General features: G+C 23.8%; 1 protein-coding gene across 5 annotated transcripts; it reads left to right on the top strand.

Moving 5' to 3' along the window:
• Window positions 1-1109: 1109 nt before the first annotated feature.
• Window positions 1110-8290, top strand: LOC123272643 (serine/threonine-protein phosphatase 4 regulatory subunit 4-like). 5 transcript variants are annotated; one of them, XM_044739573.1, is made up of 14 exons: window positions 1110-1190; window positions 1251-1330; window positions 3099-3349; window positions 3454-3527; window positions 3643-3749; window positions 3815-4538; window positions 4598-4756; window positions 4836-5018; window positions 5122-5568; window positions 5647-5873; window positions 5947-6017; window positions 6112-6148; window positions 6277-7679; window positions 7728-8290. In XM_044739573.1, exons 1-14 carry the CDS (start codon window positions 1125-1127, stop codon window positions 8201-8203), a joined length of 4305 nt encoding a protein of 1434 aa, XP_044595508.1. In that variant the 5' UTR covers window positions 1110-1124; the 3' UTR covers window positions 8204-8290. The 5 variants fall into 5 exon arrangements, with proteins under 5 accessions (XP_044595508.1, XP_044595506.1, XP_044595510.1 ...); XM_044739571.1 differs by having other exon boundaries at window positions 6277-7688; XM_044739575.1 differs by having other exon boundaries at window positions 6976-8290.
• The last annotated feature ends 3970 nt before the right edge of the window (window positions 8291-12260 follow it).

The raw sequence follows: 12260 nt of genomic DNA, 5'->3' as shown, positions 1-12260 counted from the left end.
AACTTGGTTATTTTCTTTTTTTTATTAACATTTTTTCAGTTACAAATAAGTACTGAATATAAATAATTTTAAATTAATAAATAATTATCTCCAAATAACGTTAAGGTAGTAAATAAAAAATAAATCTATTTACGAGATACTTATGATAAACAAATAAGTAAAATATAAATAAGAAGCTCAAAAGTACTCGTTATAAATGAGTCTTGTAACTGAACCTAGTCCGAATTAGCCCCAATGGTCATAGTGGACAAAATAAATTTAATATGTATGATAATAATTATTATTTTATATTACATTATATACATTCATGAGTATATATATATATATATATATTAAATTAAATAATGTGACGTCACAGCTAATTGACGATTATGTTTTTTGTTATTTAATGATTCAAGGTGCTTCCACAGGCTTAAAATAACTTACTATTAACTACTACTTAAAATATATTTTATTATAATTATAAACTTATATTATTGTTATTAATATAAGAATATATAACATATACAGTATGATGAATAAGCACCAATTTTGATTCGAGATTATCAAATTATTCTATGACAATAATAATAAAAAAAAAATAAAAAAATACTTTACTCTATAGTAGTACTTAAAAATTGAATTTTTTATTATTATTATTATTATTTTTTTTTTTTTTTTTTTTTGTATGAATAAATACTTATGTTACATGACATTTACATTAAAATTCAATTTTTTTTTATCAATTAAAATTAATTCTACTCTACAATTCATTTTAGAATTAATCATATAATAACAACCATAATATTTTTTAATGATTATATTAATAAAAAGAAATTAGGGTATAAAACAAAATTATAATAACAAAATGTATTATTTTTAATTTGTTTTTTGTAAATATTATTATCATTATTATTATTATTATTATTATTTTTCTTAATGACAATACAATAAACTTACGAATAAAAATAATTAAATAGCTGTTTTTCGTCTTTATTCAACATTATATACCATGGTAAAATGCATACTTATTGTTTTAAAAATTTATAAACAACTCTTGACATTAGTTATGGTTATAAATAAAAACAACTAACCATACATTATTTTTTTTGACAGTTTATAGAATTTGTATATTAAAAATAATAATGTCAAATTCTGATGAAGATTATATGAATTTACAATTAGATCGTCCACTTTTGGACAAAATACGTGTAGGTATAATTTAAAATAATAAATAATAATTTTTAATAATTTATAATATATAATTACAGACCGATGAACAAATTAGGAGACATACATTAGATAAACGTTTTGATAAAATACCAGTTGATCGAGCGTTGCACATTTTATTGTAAGTTGATTTAAAAATAGTTAGTTATTGTTAATCATCATTGATCATCAATATTTATTGTGTTAAAAAAAAATTATTAAAAAGTAAATATTTTAAGTATTTTTATATTCAATTCTATTAGTATTATTATTAATTTAATTATGGTAAAACAAACAATACGTCCATGGATATTATTTATTTTTCTATTGTTATATTTCAAGGTCTCAGTAACAATTTACGTAACTAAAATACTTAAAAAAATAGTTGGTCCATTAGTCATCACCGTCATCAGATATATATGACTCATTCCTTAGATTTTTTTTTTTTTTTTTTTTCCCCCATTCCTTTCCTCTTCTTAACATAAATCCCTATACAGGTATATATGGTAGTTTAAATTCAGCGCGCCTTTTTTTGCATAACCTTCTTCTTCATATTCTTTTTATTGTTATTATTATTATTATCATCATAACAACAACAATAACAACAACAACAACATCGGGTCATGGGTAATGGCGCCTCGACACTTTCCGTAATATAGTTTTCGTGCTTGTTCGTGTAACCTTCGATTAAAATCGTAAACGCTCGTAGATTTTCGTTAACACTTGTACAATTATCATTATTAAATGCAGAATGGCAGTAGTATAGCGCGTACCTTGTCAGACTGTTATATAGTTGGTGTTAGTAGTATAAAATCGAAGCAATTTTTATGTTTCTCTGTTTATATATATATTTATTATAATTTACTTGTAATTATTGTTGTCATTTTTCTAGTATATTAATAGTATTTATTGTTAATAATACCACACACTTTTAAATCGTTTCAATTTATTAGTATAAATATCTCTAACCAACTGAAAAATCATTCTTTTTATTAATATTTATCTGAAAAAATGAAAAAAGTAATATAAATACATTGGTGAAATAAGTAAATATAATAGCTTTGTAGGGTTATATACTTATTGTAATTTATTTATATATATCCAAGTGTGCAATACGATGAATGAAAATAAAAATGTGGCAAGAGGGAGGTGAAGCTCCCTTTGATGAATTAATTGACTCGTAAGTTTAATTTTACGTTTATTATTGTTATTTAATTGATTATTCATTTTCTTTTATTGTTTTACTACTATATGTACAACAAAACGAAAAAAAAAATATACATATAGAAGATTTTAATCTTAAAATTATTGTGCTTTAAAATTTTTTTTTCTTAACATTATTATTATTATTATTTTTCTTTTTCTTCTAGTACTTGAGTAAGAGATGCAATCGATGAAAGAAAAAGTCGCGTTTTACAACATGTTCTAACCCACCTAAAAATAACACGTATCAACAATTTTTAGTGTCTCTTATCCTGTTTTTATTTTTTTTTTCTCTTTCTTCTTCTCTTCATTTCTCTTTACTACTCATTTACTTTGCTAAATATTATTAGAGTTGTTATTTAAATCTTTACTAATTATAATTCCACTGAAAATTTTAAGCTAAAAAAAAAAAAAGTAATAAAATGAAATAATAATTTTTAATAAAATCCTTTGATATTACTAATATTTTATTTTATCAAAACAAAGATTAACAGCTAATAAATTATAAAGGTAGTAATAATAATCATAGTTTAATTGACAACCGGAAATTTAGTACATATATAATAAAAGTAATATACTATCAAATAATTGTATGATATATATTTAATTTGCTATTATTTAACATCCTGTTTATTTAACTAAAGATAAATCTTATTTTTTAAATTAAATTAAATTAATTAATAAAGATTCGAGTATTATTTAAATAGGAAGGGCGATGAAATACAGAAATTGAGTGTGATACAAACGTTGCCAAGTTTGTTGGTTGGAGATCCGCAAACATGTATTCAAAGATTAATGCCCAAGATGCAGGAGAGTCTGCAAGAAGCATCAACAGAATTTCATGTTGCCGCATCCTCGACATTCAAAACTATATTAGAACAAAGACTTGTCAGTCATTCAACATTTACACAGACATTCCTACAAAGCATTTTAAACTCACTCGACAGCAAGGATCAAGGTAACTATTATTATCAATTATCATTATATTAATTATATTAATAGTTTATTTTATTATTATTAAATTTTATTTTTTTTTTTTTTTTTTTTTTTTTCTTCTTCTAGTGGTAGCTGATGCTTGGTTGGAGACCTTGCTTGATGTTATTGAGTTACTACCCAGTGAAGTGATAAAGCGTGAGGTAACAATAGTTGAATTTATAAATCAAACACTTATTGTATAGTTGCTTAATTAATCAACATACTTGTTTATTACTGCTATTGTTTTTTTTTTTTTTTTTTTTTTTTTAATTTTAGATATTACAAGTGGCAATAAGCAAAGGACAATTGTCTCAGCCAGTAAATTCACGTATTATTTGTTGTAAATTATTGGGAAAAATATGTACACGTTTTAATTCACAATTGTAAGTTGTTATTTTTTTAATAATAATAATTTTATTAATTATTAAAATTAAAATATTTTTTTTAGAATAAGAAAACAAGTTTTACCAACAGTTCATTCATTGTGTCAAGATGTCAATAGCGATGTTAGAGCATGTATATGTTTACAATTACGTTTTGTAGCAGAAGGATTGGGTCCAGAGTCTGTTAAATCGGCATTATTACCATCAATTGTCGAACTAGCTAGTGACGAAGAAAGTATTGTAAGACACGCTTCTGTACAGACAATAGTTTATCTACTACCTCATCTAAATGCAGACGTTATAAAAAGTACCATATCACCGTTGATTAAAAAATCATGCGACAATGCGCTCAAGTCAGACGTTACTGTCATGTGTACGATTGCTGAAGAGTTTGGAAAACTAGCAATTGGCTTAGAAAAATCATTATCCACCTCTGAAAAAACTTGGCTTATTCAATTTTTTAAACAATTATCACAAGTTGGAATTTTACCAAATAAAGATAAAAAACCATCAGGTTCTACTTTTAATAGTAATAATACTAATTCTAATAGTAGTAATCCTGGTAATAAACAACAAGAATTTTCAACAATTAATATCAGTACCAGTAATCCAACAATTGTAGAGCATTATGTCGAGTGTCGAAGACTCTGTGCTTTTAATATTCCTGCAATGTTTATATTTGCCGCTTCAACAATTGAAGATGTTGACGATTTAATAGCTACATTTTCAGAACTATCAGCAGATCCATTTTACTTGGTTAGACGGACTATCGCTTGTGGAATACATGAGGTAACTTGACTATTATTATTATTATTGTTTATTTAATTTTATTTTATTAAATTTAATAGGTCGCTAAAATTCTTGGACCAAAAAATTATTTAATAAGAGGTGAATTGATAAAATTATTAAAGGATGATAATGAACAAGTGTTGCAAGGCTTAATACCAGAATTATCAAAGACACTTGAACTTTTAATCCAAAGTCAATCAGTTGGAATAGAACAATTGGTAATATATTTAAAACATAATAGACTAATTTATTTATTTAAATTTAAATTATTTGTTTTTTTTTTTTTTATTTTTTTAGGAGTCATCGGTTGTTGATATGGGAAAAGCGTTATTAAAATGTGAAAATGAAATTTTTAACACCAATAATTGGAGATTGTCTAAATTAATGTTGGAACAATTAGAAATATTACCAAAATGTTTTCCAAGTGATTATATTTATACATATTTTGTGCCTGTTACTTTAAATCGTGCATTGAATGCGGTAAAATAATAACCATTAAAATATATTATTATTTATTTAATTTGATTAATTAAATATTAAGTGAATAATAATAATAATAATTATTATTATTATTAATTTACAGAGACCTATGCCAGTAAAATTAGCTGCGGGACGAACATTTTTGGTATTTATACGATATAATTTAAAACCAGTCGAAAGAAGTGAATTGAGAAATAAATTGTACAGTAAATTTGCACGTAATAAAAGCTGCTACATAAGAATGTTATTTATACGAATGATGATTGAAGCAATGACACTGTATTCGTCAATGTATTTTAAAGAACATTTTTACATGGTAGTATTGAGTTTATCTGAGGATCCAATAGCAAATATTAGATTAAAATTAGTGAGTTTATTACCGACATTAAAATCCTACATACGACTACCTTCTGATAAAAAACTTTTATCATCATTTGAGTCAAGTGTACGTAATTTAATGAATAATGAAAAAGATCGTGATGTTATTTCTGCATTGACAACTGTAATACGTAAGCTAGATGAAATAGATGTACGCCACGAAGGTCAATCTGTAAGTATTTTTTTTAAATAATTAATAATTAATATTTATTATTATTATTATTATTATATTTTATTTTATTTATTTCAGTCATCTGTTAAATTAAATAAGCAAGACAATGATGATTTTAAAAAATATGAAGAGGAAAAACAAATAATGGCAACTGTATCGGGTAAATTGTCAACTGGACAACAAGTAACATTAATAAAAAAATCACCAATTGCAGTAACTGGCCGAGTCAATTCCAATGACGGTGCATCATCTATACGTAATACCAAACAGTCAGGAATATCAAGTGATAATTTATCTAAATCATCGTAAGTTTAGTTAGTTTGTTATTATTATTATTTTAACTATAATTAGTATTAATTTTATAATAATAAATTACAGCATATCGTCACAAAAAGTTAAACAGACAGGTTCAATGCCACTAACGGATTCAACGACATTCAAATCGAGACGTGAGTTGTTACTTTTCCGGTCTACTTGATTATACTACTTATAATGAATGCAAATAACTTTAACTGTTATCAATTATTTGTATTTATTTTACAGAAACAACAACAAAAAGTTTTGACTTAGCGAAAGCTAGGTAAGTTATGTACTGTTATTATTATTAATTATTGATTGATTGGTCTTAAATTCTAATCTTTTAAAATAGATTTATAAATGATAGTGATTTTATATTGGTATTATTATGAGTGGTGTGTATGCTTTTAGTACGTCTAGTGACGATTTAACATCAAGCTGGGCTCGTTTAACTTCAAACAGCATGTTACTAACCCATCTTTGGGAAAAAATAGACCACCGTGGGTCTTCAAAACTTTCCTCACTATCCGCACCATCGTCGTCGTCGTCGTCGATGACATCTAATCAGAGTAACTTTTTGGGAATAGCTACTAACAATTCTGAAGAAACTGATATATCCTCAAATTATTATTATCACCCGCCGTGTAATTGTTACAAAAGTTCTATTTATCCAAGTTCATCATTATCAAGTTCTGGTAATATTGAAATGGATTATAAATCAACAGAAGCTAGTACGTACTCTTGTCGTGAATCATTGTCATCAAAATTAAATTCAACCCATCTATATCATAATCACCATCATCACCTCTATAATCATCACCATAATCACCATCATCATCATCATCATAATCATAATCATAATCATAAATCAAATTATTTAGATACTAATTACTCGTCACTAACAACTCCGCTGGTACTAACTCGTAATAAAGATGATAGGCATGGAATTAATCAGTATAACAATCCTTATAAATATTTAAATAATTATTTAATGCCACGTGAAAGTACGCAGAGCTATAATAATGATGATAATAATAAACTGATGCCTAATTTTGCTGCTCTTCGGGCTGTTACTAATGCTGCACAGCATAATTCATGTTGGGGTTTTAGTTCAATGCCAGAGATACCAGTAACTCTTTTGGAGGATGAATTTTTGGTCGACACCGGAATGAGAATTCCAGCTCAATTGTCATCGTTGTCTCAAAGTACATCAAAAATACCAAATCTTCAGGATATTATTTATCGTAATACACGTATTGATAATTACAATGTTAATAAATCACGACGATCTAACATTAGTTCTTCTCCTTGTAGTTCTATTAGTTTTAATAATTCTGGAGTTATTAATATAGATAATAAAGGTAAAAGTAAAATTCATTATCAGTTACCTGAAAGCTGTTTAAGACGAACAACAAGTGTTGATAAATCAAATAGTATAGGCAATATTGTTGGTAATAGACTATCAATGAGTTTTGATGAAACAACAAAAATTAATAAAATAACGATAAATGATGATAATAATGATAATGATGATGATGATGATGAAGAAAACATTAAATCTAAAAAATATTCATCTAAAAGTATCATTGGAAAACGTCTTAGTAGCAGCAATAGAAATAATAGTACAAGTAATAATTCAACTACTGGTGAGAGTATTACAATAACTGGTACAAGTAAAATAATAGATGATAAAAAAAAAAAATTATTATTTGTTGATCGTGATAAAAATTTTATCCCTTCAAATACTAATATTACTAATATTACTACTGCTGCTACTACTACTACAACAACAACAACTGCTGGTGGTGGTGGTGGTGGTGGTGGTGGTGATGGTAGTGGTAGTGGTAGTGGTAGTGGTAGTGGTACTCGAATACTTGACAAAACTAAACGACACTCTGCTAGTTACAGTATTAAATTTTTTGACAGTAAAAATTACAAGGATAAATTTAAAAGACATAGTCTGGAAGTACCCGAGTATAGTCCCGAACGTGGAAGATTAAAAAGAAATTATACTTTGGATGTTAATCATAATCAAGGAATTAGTAAAATTCCATTGAGAAATTCAATTTTAACTGGTAGTCGTACTGCTCCAGTAACTCGAGCTTCCAGTCCAATAAGATTGGGACCACAAATAAGCTTTGATCGGGAAAAAGATCATCAAACCGGTAATAAATATCATCATAGTGATCACAGAGTTATGACTAGGTTTAGTTCTAGCGATGAACAAGTTGACAAACTATGTATAAGATTTGCTTACGTTGATTCTTATGGAAGAGAAGAAAACCCCCGTAAAAGTATAAGTAAATTACCCGTTTGGGTACCCAGAAAAAAATTATAGTTTCATAAAATAAAATAAAATCACAAACTATAAAAAATAGAGACACATCATTTCAGTTGCAATATCTATTAATTAGATTATCTTTTTCAAATATATATATATATATATATATTTTTAACAGGGTATATTCCAGTTGATTCAATTATTTTTAAATGTTACTGAAAATTAAAAAATATATATAGACATATATTTTGTTTTTTCTTCAATAATATTATTGAGTATTGGATATTTACATAAAATATATATTTATTGTTGAATTTGTCCCATAGAATTAATATAATAAAAAAAAAAAATAATCTTTGTAGTTGAAAAAGATAAAATAATATTTTTATCTATAAAAAAAAAAGTAGTCTTACTTTTTGGCAATAATTAATAGCCATTAAGATTAATTATTAAATATATTCATATATAATAATTAAAAAAACAGTATTAGTAATTAGGCATTTATATTTTAATTATACATATTTATGAAAATTTTTTATAAATTAAATTGAGAGTTTAATTAATTAAATTAATTTTTTAAGTTAACAATGTGTTTATATTTGTCAATTTTTTATCTTTATTTATATTTATATATTTTTAATAATCATAGAGATGGTTTTTTTGTTTGGTTTAATAATTTATAAAAAAAGAAACTAAAAGATGAAAAATAATTGGCAAAGTAGACAAAACTATAACAATTAAAAAGGCAAAATGTATATGTAAATAATTTTTTTTTTTTTTTTTTTTTTAAACTATCAACGCTATTATTATTGAATATTTAATATTTCATTTGAGCTAACGAATAACTTATTTAGTGTGCCTCTAAATCTTAAATTATGAACAATAATAACATTTCTGATGCTTTAAAATTTCGATTGCAGAAAGTAATTTAAAAAATAAGATTATGAATAAAGTGATCAAGTTGTCATATCGAGTATCGAAGATTGTTGGTCCACTTAGAGACTTATTTATTATTAAATACAGGAAGAAAAACAAAAAACCATATAAATGTATAAAATAACGAAGATAGACTTACAATCGTCCGGAATGTGATTGGAAAAATGTATATTGTCAACAAAAAAAAAATATATATACATATATATATATTGTATACTATTTATTTTTGTATAGATCTTTCATGTTTAAAACTGACCTATGTGCCAGATAAATAAATGTAAAAAAATAATGTATTAATTATAAATATAAAATGTTATTGTATAGATAATAATAATATTAATTATTATTATTATATTTAATTGTTAATTAAAAAAAAAAGATATTATCACAATGTGATAGATAAATAATTAATTAATTAATTACTGTATTATGTACATACCTTCTATTAATGTAATAATTCTTTAATGTTGATAAATGAATAATTTACTTAAAAATAATGATACAGTCTTAAGTTTCGGGATCTTTAACGGGCAAGAAAAGTTTAATTTCAGCGGTTTCAACAGCTATATTAATTTAGTGCTTCGCAACAGCTACTTATAACATATTTTTAAATTGTTCCATATAAATTATTATGTTACTCAAAGTTTATTAATTTAAATGAAATAGATTGTCTTCTGTGTCCATAATAGTACTTGTTGCAAAAAATACATCTGTGATAATTAAAATAACTGTCTTATTATTATTATTATTATTATTATCATTACTTATACCTTATTAGTAAATATAAAAATAAAAATAAAAAATTCAAACATTAATAAAATTCAGGCTAATTTGAGAGATTAAGGTTTTTAATTTAGGAATTTTTTAATAATTATTTTTTTTTATAATTTTATTTATTTACTTTTATTTCTACTTTTTAAATAACTCAAAACTTTTCAGTCACTACATTTCCATTATTGGTGTCTATTCTTATACATAATAAAAAAAATAATAAAAATGATCAAAATAATATACCACTTGAAATTTTTTTTTTATAATAAATAAGACGACTCTATGAAGTGCATATATATAATAAAAAAAAAAGTATATACTTATTAAAATTTTCAAATCGCATTATCATTATTACTATTCATACGTATTAGCATTGGGCAGATATAAAATCGTTACAATAAACTTATCACCAAAAATAATGCGATTGGCAGTGATAATTATCATTTAAAATGTACATTTTGTTTTTTTTTTTTTTTTTTTTTTTTTTTTTATTATTATTTAATAATATTAAAGTAGTAAAATTGGATATCGTTTACATTCGAGTCTAAACATCAGCAGCAAAGGTCAAGAAGCGATCGTGCAAATAAACAATTTGCTGATACGATTAATTATTATTATTATTAAACCGAAAGCTTAGAACGTTATAACATATATACTTTATAAGGTATAATAATTAAAAAAAAAATATATATATTTTATTAAAATTGTTCACACAATCGCTTCTCGTGACATAATTTGCATTAAATAAATACCCAAACATATTCAATATGAATATAATAATTATTTTTATATAAACAATAGCTATTGATGATTTTCATTATTTATTGGTTATCCACTTGTTATTGAATATATATATATATATATATATATAGATCTAAAAAAAAATGAATTTTTTACCAGTCATAACAAAAAGATAAAAATTTACATTTTTAAAAAATGCGTGTATACTATTTTAATATTATTAAATACTATTTACATACAGGTCTACGGAGTAAATACACTACTATTTACTTTTAATTATTCTTCACTTTGATTGGTTTACTCGTACAATTTATTATTTATTTAAAATCTTAGATATGATTTGTTAGCCAGTATACATTTTTTTATTTAATTATTATTATCTAATTAATTAATAAAATCTGGTGATTTGATGGTTTAAAAACGTTTTTAAAATTCGTTAGTCATTATAATTTTTGATTTGTTCAGAATTTTTGTTTACATTCAGCAAACTTATTTAACTGCGATTGTCCAATTAAAAATAGTACAATCAAGCTAGCAGTGACAAGCTGTGTATATTTAATTTTTTTCCATTTATAGGAATAATATTACTTTTTATTGTTATAAATAATAATTTACTATATATTATACCTTGTTCAAGTGGATTTTAAAATTACAATAACCATTTACATATTGTGATGTTGGTATATTTTTTTAAAATTTTAAAATTACTTTTATTTCCTTTTGCGAATACGTCATCATCTACATTTATTACTATTTATATTTATTTGCAATAAAAATATATCGCTAAAGTACTTGATACTTGACTAGCATTTAAAGGTAGATAATTGTAATTTTTATATGCTGTAACATAAATTTATTTGTAAAGAAAAATTTTTTTTTTCTTTTAATTTGTTTTATTTTATTTTTTTTTTTTTTTTTTTTTTTTTTTTAATTTTAAATTAAACTTAAAATAATAACACTTTAAAAAATAAATTTTTATAAATTTTAAGTACTTTGAGATTGATTATTAATATCTACTCAAATCTACTATTTATATATCTAATAGTAATTATAATTACATAATGCTAATAATAATAATTATAATGATAATTTGACGGGATTTCTAAAATCCAAAAAGATGGGCACAACCACCTGATTTTTTAATATTGGATATTTATTATTTTAAAAAATCATACCATGCACCTGAAATATAAAGGTGGCACTTGTAATATGCTACGGCTAGGCCCCGTTACACGATATACACACACACACACACACACACACATACGTACATATAAATATATTTGTATATAATCATAATAGTAATTATTAATAAATATTATTTATAACATTTGTAACATACTGTTATGTTTTTTTTTTTTTTTTTTTAAACGAGCACTTGTCAATTAATAAAAAGGCTCTTGTGCAAGATTGCTTATAGTGTCATGCCGTCTGCCAAAGTAATTGAATATTATAATATTATTAATAGTTTACAATCGATTGTATTATTTAAAAATTAAATTAAAATGTTTATTATTAACATTTATATTTTTGGATATTAAAAATTTTTTGTTGTCTTAAAATGGCAACGGCACAGAATATGTATATTTAATGAAAAAGCGTAATTTATTTATTTATTATTATTATAATTTTTTTTTTCTTTTTTCAAGTAAATGAAGTAGTATTT

Source organism: Cotesia glomerata, linkage group LG10, assembly GCF_020080835.1.
Source record: "Cotesia glomerata isolate CgM1 linkage group LG10, MPM_Cglom_v2.3, whole genome shotgun sequence".
In the NCBI taxonomy this organism is placed as follows: Eukaryota; Metazoa; Arthropoda; class Insecta; order Hymenoptera; family Braconidae; genus Cotesia; species Cotesia glomerata.
This window is presented reverse-complemented; position numbering and strand designations above follow the sequence as displayed.

Excerpts from the sequence above, each read along its gene's own strand:
- LOC123272643 (XM_044739570.1), top strand. The coding sequence starts at position 1,125 with ATGTCAAATTCTGATGAAGATTATATGAATTTACAATTAGATCGTCCA. Across the intron at positions 1,331-3,098 it reads CGAGCGTTGCACATTTTATT|GAAGGGCGATGAAATACAGA; the intron begins GTAAGTTGATTT and ends TTATTTAAATAG. Across the intron at positions 4,539-4,597 it reads TCGCTTGTGGAATACATGAG|GTCGCTAAAATTCTTGGACC; the intron begins GTAACTTGACTA and ends TAAATTTAATAG.